Source organism: Protopterus annectens, chromosome 4.part0, assembly GCF_019279795.1.
Source record: "Protopterus annectens isolate FY-2018-M chromosome 4.part0, PAN1.0, whole genome shotgun sequence".
In the NCBI taxonomy this organism is placed as follows: Eukaryota; Metazoa; Chordata; order Ceratodontiformes; family Protopteridae; genus Protopterus; species Protopterus annectens.
The window spans coordinates 917,890,015-917,905,361 of record NC_056733.1 but is presented as its reverse complement, the minus strand read 5'-3'; the positions used below and the strand labels follow the sequence as shown (position 1 = coordinate 917,905,361).

General features: G+C 43.9%; 1 protein-coding gene across 2 annotated transcripts in view; it reads right to left on the bottom strand.

Moving 5' to 3' along the window:
• The window catches only part of ACADS (acyl-CoA dehydrogenase short chain), a 461,092-nt gene that overhangs the window by 381,481 nt on the left and 64,264 nt on the right, over positions 1-15,347 (bottom strand). For both annotated transcript variants that reach the window (XM_044068897.1, XM_044068896.1), the window contains exon 2: positions 3,989-4,152. In XM_044068897.1, coding sequence (XP_043924832.1) covers positions 3,989-4,152 — 164 coding nt within the window. The remainder of the gene's footprint in view (positions 1-3,988; positions 4,153-15,347) is intronic.

The window sequence follows — 15,347 nt, the reverse complement described above, 5'->3', positions numbered from 1 at the left end:
CTAACACATAACAGAAATAAAACCAGTGAGGGCAGACAGTAAGCTAGATAGAAGAGGAAGACAGTTTATGGAGGGTAAATACAGTGACATGACCAGTGACTTTTTAGGTAGTCGTTGGTGGCTGATTTAAACTCTGGGTTGTCTGAGTGACTTGCTTTCCAGTGGGAGTTTGTTCCAAGAAATGGTAGGGTTGTAGTTTAGAAGTTTTGACCAATTTTGCTCTTGGGTTTATAGATTTGTAGAAAGTCTTGGTCTGAGCTTCAGGGAGTCCTAGATGGAGTGTAGAAGGACATTAGAGGAGACAAGCTGGAACAGAAAGATGGTTGGTACAAGACAGAGGGGAAAATCTGTAGCTGAGAGAGGAGAAGCTGGTGGGGCAATTCTAACCTGTTTAAGTATTTTAAAGAGAGACAGTGATGAGCTCTATGGCCTTAATTCCCAGCAAATCTGGCCACTTTGTTATAGGTAGTTTCTAGTTTAGTTAGGAGAGAGGTTTGGAGGTTGGTGAGGATCTGATAATCCCATGGTCTATAATATATAATTATAGACCATGGGATGGGTAAAGCCAATCTCTTACCAACTAGGATAGGTTAATTTGAGCACAAAAAGGGAAAATGACTAGACTTAAAATCGCCTGCAAGGTAGCTAACCTAGTACTTGCCTATGAAGCTATGAAAGCACAGATCTTGTGCGTTTCAATGCTTTTACATTTCAGTTGTTATTCATAAACCCAGCTATCCTTACACCTTAAATGTCTTACCCTGGTTATTTGTATTTGCTTTGCAAAGGTCTTCTAACTCTGTTCTAATCTCAGATTTACTATAAAATGCAGACTGGTGCACAATATTCAGCTTGTGGCCTTATGACGATTTTACTGATAATAACTTCATTCCTATTTGTTAGGATATACATAGGTTCATACTAGGCTATCTGCATTTATCTGGGGCATTTATAAGCCTACCCAGAGTATGTTTGGCTTTCGCCACCCATTTTAAATTAATTTTGCTATGCCCTTTTTCGAGGTTAGTATACTGTGCCTCTGTCTAACAGTGACACAGAAGTGATACCCGGGGTAAACCTACGATCTCCCATCCACTCATCAAGATTCCTCTTAAAGAGAGTCAATGAGGGACTCTGCCTAACCTGGACTGGGATTTTATTCCAGAGTGAAGGGAGCCTCTGGGTTATGAATCTGTCCCTCCAGCATGTCCTATTTATTTCAGTGCTGAGGTTCAAGTCTCTCGAGCGCATAGCTCAATGGGATTTGGATTTTTTGAGGTGCAGCATGTCCCTTAATTCCGGGTTGGACATGGCTTTATACGTCAGGCACAGATCGCCTCTGAGCAGGCGGTATGCCACTGAGTAGAGCTGGAGTTTCTTTAACCGGGCAGCATATGGCATCTGTTTGAGTCCTTTGATCCTCTTGGTGAGGTACTTTTGGGGTCTTTCCAGTTGCTGCAGGTGTCTGGTAAGGTACATCCCAAAAGGGGCATTGTATTGCATATGGACTATTCATTACAAAATAACATTTTATCAACCAGTGTGTTCATCTTATCTAAAATATTCATCAATGACTATAACCAAGTCCATAACTCTCTCCTCCTCAGCTGTGATACAGCTGTAAAAACCATAAGAATAACAGGAATTACGTTGGCCAGAGGGAATAACTTTGCTTTTCTAGCATTACAATGCATCTTCTTGATATGAGACCTACAGTTGAAGATATCCATACACCTTTGAAAGGATGCCTGATCACTTACATCAGCCATTATTGCTCCAATTATCTGCAAACATGTTTCTATTGGAAATGCTGACAAAATATGCAGAACAACAAAGGCCCAAGTACTCCTCCCTAAGGCACTCCCTTATTAACCATCCTACTTTCAGGGGGGGGTATATTCTTAATTCTTTTCTTTCCACTTTTACATTGAACTCAGTTTGCCATCCACCTTATAACACTATTTATATATACGTCTTGCATTGCTCTTAGCATTTTATGTGGGGAAAAGAGTTGAATGTCTTGGCCAAGTCTAGACATATCATATCTGCTTACTTACACTGGTCTAATTGTAGAAGGTAGTCATGTTAGATAAATAATAATGCCCCTTAATAAAAGTCTGTTGGTCAGTATCCTTCTCTTACATACTACATGGTAACAATTCAAGAATTATTTTCCCAAAACATTTGTGACTCTTACTACTACCTCTGCTGAGCTGACAGATGTCAGTCAGACATCACATTCTATGATTTAGAAAACAAAATAATAGACTCCTAAATCTAGGACCACTGTGAGACAGCTTGACTTTGACAAAGAAAGGGATACCAAGCAACAAGTAACATGATGCATCCTGGGAATGTGAAAAAAACAGGTATGGAGATTGTCTAAGCAAAAAGTGAATTAAGTGACCAAAAGGGAGATGGGTCTGAACTGCAAAGTAACTGAAGAACCACATACAGTAATGGACAGAAAGTAAACATGTTCATAAAGCAATGAGTGTCAAACTCCCTCAATGGCCCTGCTCCTTCTAACAATGTTACACTGTCATTTTACAACCACCAGAAGAAGATGGGGGTGTTCTTCCTGCAAAAGCAACAAGCTTCCCCAAAATACCTAATTCTATCTATGATTCTGGGAGAAAATGTTCTGAAAGGCCAGAAAGGCAAGTTATGGGTCATCCACATGTAGTAGGTAAGCAATGCATAAAACATCCAAGCCCTCAGAAGACAAGGATTATTAAACATTATACCATGACCCCCCCATTAATATTCCAAAACGTGCACGCTGATTGGTCAGCGTGCATGTTGTAAATCGACTTATACTAATGGAAAAAGGTCCGGTCGCCCGGACTTTTTCCATTAGTATAAGTCTTTTTTAAAACACTGTCTCGCTATGTTAAAGGAGTTTAACATAGCGAGACAGATTTAAAAAAAGCAACGGAGATCTCTGTTGCTTATTTTAAAGTTGTCCCGCTATGTTAAACCCATTTAACATAGCGAAACAGTTTGTAAAAAGCAACGGAGATCTTGCTTTCTCCGTTGCTTTTTTCAAAACTGTCTCGCTATGTTAAATGGGTTTAACGTACCGAGACAGCTTTAAAAAAAGCAACGGAGATTTAACATAGCGAAACAGTAAAAAAGCAATGGAGATCTTGCTTTCTCCGTTGCTTTTGCCCACAGCTCTGATGTACTGCGTAGGCATACGCATTACATCAGAACTGCCGCTGAATACCAGACGCAAATGCAACAGAGATTCTACGTTGCTTTTTAAAAGCTGTCTCGCTATGTTAAACTCTTTAACATAGCGAGACAGTTTGTAAAAAGCAACAGAGATCTTGCTTTCTACGTTGCTTTTTTCAAAACTGTCTCGCTATGTTAAATGGGTTTAACATACCGAGACAGCTTTAAAAAAAGCAACAGAAATTCTCCGTTGCTTTTTTTAAACCTGTCTCGCTATGTTAAACCTATTTAACATAGCGAAACAGTTTGTAAAAAGCAACGGAGATCTTCCTTTCTCCGTTGCTTTTGCCCACGGCTCTGATGTATTGCATAGGCATACGCATGCGCAGTACATCAGAACTGCCGCACAATACCAGACCACTGCAGAAGGGCAGCAAGGAGGCATTATACAATGCCATTATTTAAGAAAAGTAATTATTTTTTTTCTTAAATAATGTCATTGTATAATAGCAATAACCCACTTCTGGGTGTGGGTAATGCTGGATTTACCCACGGTTGGCTTTGTTTGGTCCCTCGGACTTTGCCCTCGTGACCAAACCATGCCAACTGTGGCTAAATCCAGCATTACCCACACCCAGGCGTGGGTTATTGCTATCGTAATTTAATGAGTGAACAAGCTGTGGCACATACTGCATGTGGAAAAATGCAAAACAGAACGGAAAGCATCTTTTACACAAGAACAAGACAAACTCTATGATGGAAGAGCACTGTAAAATTATTATTTTTAGCATGGCTTTTTCTTTTGTTTTACCTTTTCTGCTGGAAATTTGTGTTCTTTGTCCAGCTGTGCTGCAACTGGCATCAGCTCATTTTCTGCAAAGTTTCTGCACGTCTGTCGCAACATCTGGTGAGTCTCTGGAAGCTCTGCCATCTGATATACTGTATGCAGTGAGCGCCAACCACCAAAACATAAAGCTGCATAAGGGATACAAAGTTTACATGGTCAACATACAAAACTGCTGAGGAAACAGAGGAGATAGCTGGGTTCAATGTACAACCTACTTTTAATAGAAATGTAAAAATATTCCAACTTCAATGTAACTAATACACTATAGCAAATAATAATCGGAGGTACATTACAAATAACACCACGAGCTCTGAGCTGTGGCAGTACACAACACAAAAGCATAACAATAAAGGCTCCAAATTTCAGTAGTGATGACTGACAAACTCTGTGCTAGAACATCATGCCAAACACACAACCAATTACTTTAAAAACTGAGTGAGGCAGCTTGCCAGAGTAATTTTTACATATTCATGAAAAACAGATTGCAAAGCGTGTTAACAAAATAACCCTGTCTTCAGAAGGATTTGATACATGAAAACAGCAAAGGGGGAAGCACAAGAAACGTGAAAAATGAAATAATCAACAGCAAGTGCTTAGCAGGACAAACCTAAGTTCCTGAATTTTAATAGGTCACTTTCTCAGGTACAAATAGCTGGTGGGACACAGCACTGCCCATCAAATTATTCACCCAATGTTCAGATGCAGTTTAAATTACAAACCATCAAGAAATAACATCTCTGAAACGTCTCAAATTTTCAAGAATATCCTCAAGTGCGACTCAGTATTTTTTATTTATGTGCTACTCAATGATCAGCACTGTGACATCACAGCAATTGTTTCCTATGATTTTGTTTCCAGCCGACATGCATTCTGTGTAGAGCATACATGCCCGCATTATGTCCAGGTGCACGTAGACAGCTTGGTGATGATATAAGCTGTCCCTAGACAGAGATTTGCGTGTGTCCTGTGATGGTTAGCATCCTCTCCAAGACTGATTATATCTCTCACAGCCCCTATCTGTTGGGATACAAACGGTCTCCCCATGCCACAGCTATGGAATGCAATTTTAATCAAAGTGTAGGCTGGAAGGAATGTCACATCCAGGTACTCTAAATGAAGGTGAGAAAATGATTTTTAACTACTCAGAATGTAGAGCATAACCAATTATGCAACCTTCATGGCATAATACACTACACATTTACTGCAGCTGCTCTTTCACGGCATAATACACTACACATTTACTACAGCTGCTCTTTCATGGCATAATACACTACACATTTACTACAGCTGCTCTTTCACGGCATAATACACTACACATTTACTACAGCTACTCTTTCACGGCATAATGCACTACATATTTATTACAGCTGCTCTTTCACGGCATAATACACTATACATTTATTACAGCTGCTCTTTCACGGCATAATGCACTACACATTTATTACAGCTGCTCTTTCACGGCATAATGCACTACATATTTATTACAGCTGCTCTTTCACGGCATAATACACTACACATTTACTACAGCTGCTCTTTCATGGCATAATACACTACATATTTACTACAGCTGCTCTTTCACGGCATAATGCACTACATATTTATTACAGCTGCTCTATCACGGCATAATACACTACACATTTACTACAGCTGCTCTTTCACGGCATAATACATTACACATTTACTACAGCTGCTCTTTCACGGCATAATACACTACACATTTATTGCAGCGGCTCTTGGCTGGGGTCGAGTCTTATAACCTGTAACTGTGCACTGGGTATTACAGAGCAATTATCTGGATCACATATTATACTTACTAAAAGAACAATATACTAGTTACACTGTCTGGTCCATCTCCAACGCTGTGCACAACAGTTTGGGTTCTTGAATTATTTAGTTTAACTATTCAAAAGCTTTCTTTAACAGATTTCCTTTATCCCAATCTGTCAGAGAGGAGCAAGTTTATTAGGTAAAATGAGAACACATCAATTTTTATACCAACATCTACAGGTCATCATCTGTCCACAAACCTATCTGCTGAGCATGGTCTATACAATGTTGCTAAGACCTGGAACTCTCTACCTGTATCCATCAGGTCAATACTCTCCCTCCAGTCCTTAAAAAGTATGAAAGACTTCCTAGCCAAAAGGTGGCTCTATTCTTGCTCAACCCCAGGATAAACTATATCTCTAAATGTGAACAAGTACCTCTTCATACATTACATCAGTCTTCTGACTCTCTTTCAGAATATGCCAGAACCTTGTTCATATTTCATTTCCAGTTTGTATTATACTAACTTACCTTTAATTTTTCTAAGCTGGCTAAAATTTCTGTAAGTATTAAATCAATGTATATAAGTTGTATCTATTCTTAAGCAATGTTTTCACATTATGTCTTATTTGGAATAATGACTTAAACTGCTGAGGTTTTTGTATTCAGCTGAAGATTGTAAAAAAAGAAGTTATGTACTTACCATAACGCTCCATGTGAGTTGTTCATCTCACCTTTATTCTTACACGTGGGTTCGGAGCCGAACCATTGGCTCCGAGTAGGCCGCTTTACTAGCTAAAGATCTCAGAACAGCTCGAGGCCAGGCCCCTATCCCATGATGCTCTCTGTTCTACCCCAGATCTAGTTTGCTGAACTCAGCAACAGTAAAAATAACTCAGAAATACTCCAGTCGGAGTAAGAATCCCAGAAAAGACTACCAGACGGAGTAAGAATCCCAGAAAAGACTACCAGACCCCAAGTCTACCCATTCTTCGAGACCCTGGAGGGGGATAGTGGGTGGGAATGTAAGAATAAAGGCGAGATGAACAACTCACATGGAATGTTAAGGTAAGTACATAACTTTATGTGAAGTGGTTCAATCTCGCCATTTATTCTTACACGTGGGTAGTGTCCCAAGCACCCTAATCCTGGGTGGCTCACAGGAGTATATTCCTGAGGACAGTGGAACCAAAGGAAGCTCTGTCCACTTTGTAATGAGTGATAAAAGTATGAGGCCTAGACCAAGTGGCAGCTGCACATATAGTGTCCAAAGGTAAGCGAGCCATAAAAGCCGAAGACGTAGAGATGGCTCTGGTTGAATGGGCCTTCACTCCATATTCCAATGTTTGGTTTGTTGCAGAATAAACAAATTTAATGCAGTCAGTTAACCATTTAGAAAGGGTAACTTTAGAAACTGGTAATCCTTTCTTGGTGTCAGCATAAGACACAAAAAGTTGGTTGGAATTTCTAAATTCTTTTGTCCTGTCCAAATAGTATCTCAATTGTCTATGGACATCAAGTTTATGCAACAAGTATTCCAGTTGATTAGAATGATTACAGAACAAAGTTGGAAGTTCAACAGTTTGGTTAAGATTGGTCTCAGAACACACTTTTGGCAAGAATGAAGGATTAGTCCTCAGAGAAACCCTGTCCAGATGAAGCACCAAATACGGTGGTTTGACTGAAAGAGCTTGGAGCTCAGATACCATGCGTGCTGAGGTGATAGCCACCAAGAAAATAGTCTTCCAAGAGAGGAACTTCAATTGACAGGATGATGCAGGTTCAAAGGGGGGAGGAATAATCCGAGACAGTACAAAATTTAGATTCCAGGGAGTAAAGAGCTGTCTAACAGGAGGCCTGAGATGAATGGTGCCCTTAAGGAAGGCCCGACATAAATCTGTGAGACATTAAGTTAAAACCCTCAGCTCCAAGATGAAAATTCGAGATGGCAGCCAATTGGACTAATTGTGGCAGCCGCAGCAACTTCTTGAAAAAATGTAGAGAGAAATTCCAGAATGCTAGCAATAGAGGCCACAAAGGGATCAACGTTGTTCTGAGAAGCCCAAAAGGCAAAATCGCTTCCATTTACTAGCATACAACTTTCTGGAAGAGGCTTTATGGGAAGATACAAGAATGTGCTGTACCGCCGAAGAAAAATCATGTGACCTGGCTAGTAAGGGAATTGGAGCAGCCAAGCTGTCAGTCTGAGGGAACGAAGAGAGGGGTGGAGGGTCCCTGACGAATGTGTCAGTAGGTCTGGAATTGGGTCCAGAATCCAAGGTTCCTCCAGTTGGTACAGTTGGAGGAAGGGGAAACAAATCCGACGAGGCCAAAGCGGGGCTATGAAGATTACCGTCCTTCCGAGGGCTTTGGTTTTCTGTAAGAACTTGGGAATAGGAGGAAAAGCATACTGGCGACCCGGGGGCCAATTGTGTACGAGCGAGTCCCTTGGGCTATCCCCCGGTGGGGGATTCAGGGCAAAGTAGCTTCTGCATTTGGTATTCATACGGGATACAGACAGGTCGCAGCAAGGCTGGCCCCATCTGTGGAAAATCTTCTCCATAACTTTGTTTTTGAGGGACCACTCGTGTGGTAGCAGAATGGCTCTGCTCAATTTGTCCGCTATTACGTTGGATTTCCCCAGGATATGCGTCGCTATCAGGAAGCGCCCGGTGGACACAGCCCACTGCCAAATTCTCAAGGCCTCTCGACACAGGGGATAAGACCTGGTTCCTCCTTGCTTGTTGATGTACCAGACTATCGACATGTTGCCCATCTGTATGGCAATTGTCCCTAGAGACAGAGAGTCGTGAAAGTGCTGCAATGCCAAAAGCACCGCTCTTGGCTCCAGAACACTGATGTGCAACTGTGACTCTCTGAACAGGTGCCTTGGGCAGTTCTTCCCAGAAATAGCCCCCCCCCCTATCAGAGAAGCACCCGTGGTCACCGTGGTTGATGGCGGGGGGAGAACAAATGGGCGACCCACCGTAAGTTGTTGACTGATCAACCACCGAAGATCCTTCTTGCAAGAGTCTATAATTATGATTAAGAATGACATGGGAAGTTGTTGGTATGACCACTGGGTGACTAGTAACCACTGAAGAATCCGCATGTGCATTTGTCCCAGAGGAACTGCTATGAACGTAGCTGCCATAGTGCCTAGGAGTTTCAGTACTTGATGGGCCGGTGCCTTTTTTCTCTGCAGAATGTCTGAGACCTGGTTCCGTAGGGAGGCTATTATATCCAGGGGTAATCTTATTGTGGCGGTGCTAGTGTCTAGTTCTGCTCCGATAAAGGAGATATACTGCGATGGTGACAAAGCAGATTTTTCATTGATAGTGATGCCTAACAGAGCAGAGATTGAGTGTGAGATTCCTGGACAGAATTAGTTGATGCCTGGCGGCGGTGGTAAAGAGCCAGTCATCCAGATATGGAAACATTCGGAATCCTAGACGCCTCAAGTGACCCTTAACCACTGCCATGCATCTGGTAAACACTCTGGGGGCTGTTGCGAGTCCAAAGGACAGTACTCAGAACTGGTAGTGACTGTCTCCCAGCTGGAAACGCAGATGATCTCTGGATGGCCTAGCCATTTTGATGTGGTAGTACGCATCCTTGAGATCTATAGAGCAAATCCAATCGCCCACTCCGAGGAATGGAAAAACAGACTGAAGCGTGACCATCCAGAACTTCTCCTTCTTTACAAATGTGTTGAGTCTGCTGAGATCTAAGATGGGCCTCCAGTCCAGTCTTCTTTGGAACTAAAAAGAATCTGGAGTAAGTTCCGGATCCTATCTGGTCTGCTGGGACTGGCTGGAAGACTCTTTTCCTGCAGCCTCTGAATTTCTATGGCTGCTTGATCCCTGAGACTGGGTGGAACGTCTGGGGATTTTGTACCGACAGGCGGACTTTGTAGGAATGGAATGATATATCCTCTGGTAACTATTCTTTTTACCCGAGAATCTGTTGTAATTCCTAGCCAGGCATCCAGATACAAAGCCAAGCGGCCCCCGACTGCCTCCAGAGCAGGACAGTTGGGCCTCCTCTCAGGAGCGCTGGTAGGGCTTGCAAAGGAACTGATCTGTCGCCCTGGTTCTGCAGACCCTCTCTGCCGCCAGGGCAGCGTCTTCCGTTACTGCCACCTCCTCTGCCCCTGGAGGAGGGTTCACTACTTGTGTTCTGGAAAGCTCCTTGGGACTTTCGGAACAACATTTTTCCACCTTTCTGTCCTTTGAGGTATGGTCTGGTTAGGGGTGGAAAAACGGACTTCTACGGCAGACAGAGTCTTTCCCTCCTGCTCACACCTAGTGAGAGTCTCCTTGACTTTGGGCCCAAACAGGGAAGAGCCATCAAATGGGGTATTGACAAAGGAAGATTTGAAGGCTTCCGCAAAGGAGCATAAGCACATCCAGGACTGTCTCCGAAGAGCTATCGCTGAACCTGCTGCCCGACTTGATCCATCGGCTGCATAGGAAATGAGCCGCATGGACGAGTTCACAACAGAATTAAAGGTATTAAGTTGTGCCGTCACTTTATCAGAGACAGCTTCATCTGAGTTACCCTGTAGAGTATCTCCGAGCTCTTTGAGGAGATCTCGTTGAAGACGGGTGAAATGAGTCAAATAGTTAAGCGATCGCATAGCAAATGTCGCAGAATTAAAGATGCGTTTCCCGTATCTGTCCATCGTCCTAGAATCTCTACTGGGGGATGGACAGTGGAAGAGGTTTCCGACATCTCTTTCTTGGTTGCCGCCGCCGCCACCACCATGGTATCAACGGGGATTCACTTAGTGAGAAACATCTCGTCTTGGGGGGAGGTGATAAATTTACTAGGCCTCCGAGGGACCGGTTCCATAGAATCAGGAGACTCCCACGCCCTTCGAGCAACCAAATCCATCAGTTCGAAGGGCAGAGTAACCCAGAAGGTGGAAGGTTGAGACCCAAAGGCCTTCAGGAGCACCGACTCATCCTCAGTAGGGCTAACGGATTGCCAGTCACTCCTCTGCTTTAGGACTTCCAGGATATCCGCAAAGGAGATATCCTCCAAGGGGGACCGTGGGGACCCTTCCGATTCCTCTAAGTCGGTGTCTGATGTCAACGATTCCAGAGGGGAATCTAAATGCCTCCTCTTGCATAATCTCTTTCTGGGAACCTCATCAGTGGGGGCTTCTGGTGAAGTCTCAGTACAGCAGGGGGTCACCCAATGGGGGTACCTGAGGCTCTGGGTCTCGATGCTTGACAGGGACCTGTGATGTAGAGGCAGAATGCAGCACTTTAGGGGAGTCACAGGAGGGACCTAATGATGTGTGTGTCTTAGACAACATAACCCTCCTAATAGCATCGAAGGCACCGCTGCTTCGACCCGAGGAAGCAGCCGGTTCCGAGGAAGACGGCAACCTCCCCGGCACCGAGACAGCAGGCTCCAAACCAGAGGATGGAGCAGAGCTCATCTGAGCCGAAACCCCGAGAGGAAGGGTCAGAACCAATGCACTGGTTCGACCCCCCCCCCGGAGCCGACAAGAGAGTGTCAGCTCCGAGCCTCTTCCAATGGAACCGAAGAAGTCCGGGTTGACGGAGCCGAAGGCACTGGGACAGGCCGCGGCTCCAAAGGCTCCACAACCATCAGATCCTCCTCCTCTGGCTCCGAAGGCCCTGCTCGGAGGAGGAGGAGAGTCACAGCCAGTGAGACAGTCTCAGGCTTCGAACCCTGTTTGGATGAAGCCGACAGTAATTTAGCCAGTGCTGGGTTCTCCAGAAGCCTTTGCACCACCCGGTCCACATCAGAAAGGGTCCTCAAAGAACGGGTTTGAAGGATTGGAGACTTCAGTGTTTCGGAGACTGATTCCAAGGCTGGGGACTGGCTCCGAAGATTGCGGAGCCGGTGACTGCACCCTCACAGAAAGGCTTGGAGCCGATGACCTGGGCTCCGAGGACCCCTTCGAGGACTTGGAGGTCTGGTCAGCCTTATCCAGGGATTCTTGAAAGTCTGGCTTCAACAAGCCTCTATCTACCAACTTCCTTCTCCGTTCTAATAAAACCCTACTGCTGAAGGAGTGGCAGATAGAGCGATCTTCTTGGAGGTGTACAGGCCCCAGACAATAAACACAATTAACGTGTGCATCTGTAATGGACATCTTCTGCCCACAATTACACTTCTTGAAGCCAGATCTTTGCTTTTCTTTCTGATCCGCCATGTTATACCAATACAGAACTGAAGTTATCAGAGCCCTGATCAACTTCAATTTACAATAAGTTCACAGAATCAACAGTAAACCGCAAACAAACCGTCCTAAGATATGAAATCCCTGCACAACTAGGGATAAAACACGTTAAATACTTAACACACTATCTGTAGATATAAAAGGGATAGAAAACACACTCTCTATAGATTTAAAAGGGATAGGGTCCTAAAAATGGAGAACATCGATATCTGTGCAGTAACTGAGACCTGGTTCAAGGCTCCAGAGAGCACCCCTGCAATACCAGGCTACAACTCTTACCACACTTTTCAGCCACCAAATCAGGACCGAAACACTAAAGGTGGAGGAGTGTCAATATTCACCAAGGATATTCACACCACCAGGCTAGTTGCCCAACACAATGTGTCTGAAATTCTCCAAGTGCAACTAACACTAGGTAAGACTGCAATCCAAATTGTAGCTTGCTACAGATCCCCCACCATACCCCAAGATTCTCACTACACCTTTCTAAACATACTGGAAAATATTAAGATAGAACCAAACACCCTAATACTGGGTGATTTTAACTACCCTGCCATTAACTGGGAAAACTACTCATGTCCCAACACCTTTCTTAGCGGTTCTTGGAATTCATAAATTCCAACGCCCTGGATCAACTAATCCATAGTCCCACCAGGGGCTCCAATATCCTAGACCTGGTCATTACCAACATGGGAAATCAATGCTCCATACCCATGGTCACCCCTCGTTGGTCAGGTCTGACCATAAGCTAATCACCCTTAACATCCACATCCCACCCCACCCCCAGTAAAGAAACCACCATAAAAACTTCTCCAAAGCCAACTTCATGCTACTCAAGTCAGAAGTGACAAACTTCATGACACCCATGCAGACGGAACTGAAAGTTCAACTGCTGAATCCTACACTATGGCACTGTACGAGCACATCCACTCATGCATGAATCGTGCCATCCCAAATAGAACCAAAATGCTCTCATCCAAAAAGGAAGCCAATCTGGTGGTCCCCTGCCATAAACAAACTTTACAACAAAAGGAAGAAACTTTTGCAGAAAAGAGGAAAATCCCAGGATGCAAAAACTCCTTACTAGCCTCAGTAAGAAACTGAGATGCCTCATAAAATCCTCCAAAGCTAGTTACGAAAATAAAATTGCCAAAGATTCCAAAGACAACCACAAAGCATTCTATAATTATGTCAAGAATCTAAATGGCAATGCTCAGATCTGCTCGAGCTAAAACAGAATGGCATTAAATATACTGATCCGAAGGATATTGCCAATATCCTGGCAGATCGATTCAGTGCCAACTTCACCCCACTCTCACCCCCTAAATGGCCCATCTCAATACCGAAAGATTGCCAAATTCCAGTAATAACGGCCACACAGGTACAACTCTCTAAAGCCAAGAATACAGCATCCATGGGACCAGATGACATCCCGGGCTGTGTACTACATGAACTACAATATGAACTGCTACCTCACCTAAGTATCATGTTTAATCATAGCCTCACCTCAGGTTTCGTGCCCACTGAGTGGCACAGAGCTACAGTTATCCCAATCCACAATCCACCTTGGATCCCGGAAACTACCGTCCCATCAGTCTGACAAGCCTTATCTGCAAGGCCATGGAGCGTATTATCATGGAACTTATAAACAAAGACATTGGCAACCTTCAAACACTGGACCCCACCCAGTTTGGGTTTGTGAAGGGCCGATCTTGTCTCCTGAACCTGATTGACTTCTTTGAATCAGTCTCCAGAGCCATGGACAAGGGTAAGGTGGTCCACACAGCCTATCTAGACCTTGCCAAGGCCTTTGACACCATCCCCCACTCTGGAATCATAGATAAACTTACTAAGTTGGGCATAAATCCCTATGTCACCCAATGGGTTGCTAAATGGCTTACTGATAGAACCCACACTGTAAAAGTAGCCGACTCCAAATCCAGCTCCAGACAAGTGACAAGTGGAGTACCTCAGGGTTCAGTCCTGGGGCGCTCTTGTTTGGCATCTACTTCTCTGAAGTACAGGTCAACACTAAGGGACTCTGGCTAACAAAGTTTGCAGATGACTGCAAACTGGGAGCCATTATTGAATCCCAAATGATGTGGATACTCTACAAAGGGCCTTACAGAAACAGATGCTTGGTGCCAGAGCCATGGGCTCAAGCTCAATGCCAAGAAATGTATTGTTATCCCTTTGGGAAAAACATGTATCCATGAATTACCATATAGGTGGCAGTACACTAAACACAGAAAGTGTGATAAGAGACTTAGGGACACAGGTGGACAGTGGTCTCACCTTCGATAACCACATCGCCACAACAGTCAGGAAATCCTTCTATGTAGCACACCTCATCATGAAGGGCTTTTCATCCAGAAAAGGAGGTCATTGTCCCACTGTACTCATCCCTCATTAGACCCATTATAGAATACAACGCCCACTTGGTATGTACCTCTCAAGACATCTGCAACAACTGGAAAGGCCTCAGAAATACCTCACTAAAAGAATCACAGGCCTAAAGCAGATGCCTAAAAACTCCAGCTATACTCTGTTGCATATCGTCTACTCAGAGGCGATCTCTGCTTAACATACAAGGCCATGTCAAACCCAGAGCTGTTGGACATGCTACACTTAAAGAAATCCCACTCCCTCAGAGCTACACGCTCCAGGGATCTAAACCTTGTCATCACAATAAACAAAACATGCTGGAGGGATAGGTTCCTGACCCAGAGACTCCCCAGACTCTGGAATAGATTGCCCATACATGTCAAGCAGAGTGCCTCTTTGGGCTTCTTCAAGAGGAACCTTGACGATTGGATGGGAGAAAGGAAATTCACCCCAGGGATCACGTCAGTCGCCCTACTAGACAGGGGTCCAGGAAAGTAAATAATGTGGGAAGAAATAGCCAGGGAATTGTTATGGCTAGGCTTGTATAGGCCCTAGGGCTGATAACCTAGTACCAACCTATGAACCTATAAAACAGTCCCGAGTTGACAGATCCCTGTACAACTAGGCTATAATAGTAGATTTTAATGGCAGCACACTGTTTTTATAAAGAAAAAACTGCCAGAGGCCTAAGAGCAACCGCTCCATATAGAAAGTTAATTATATAGTAAACGAAATCACAGGCTAACCGCCCAAAAGTCCTACAAAGGAAAGTACACAATCTTAGTATCAATTTTTAAAGAGAAAAACACTTCAAATATGTGAAAAGATAAAGTAATAAAGTTCTACCAGTTGCAGCGGCAAACTAGATCTGGGGTAAGACAGAGCATCATGGAATTGGGGCCTGGGCTCGAGCTATTCTGAGATCTTTTGTTAGTAAAGTGGCCAACTCAG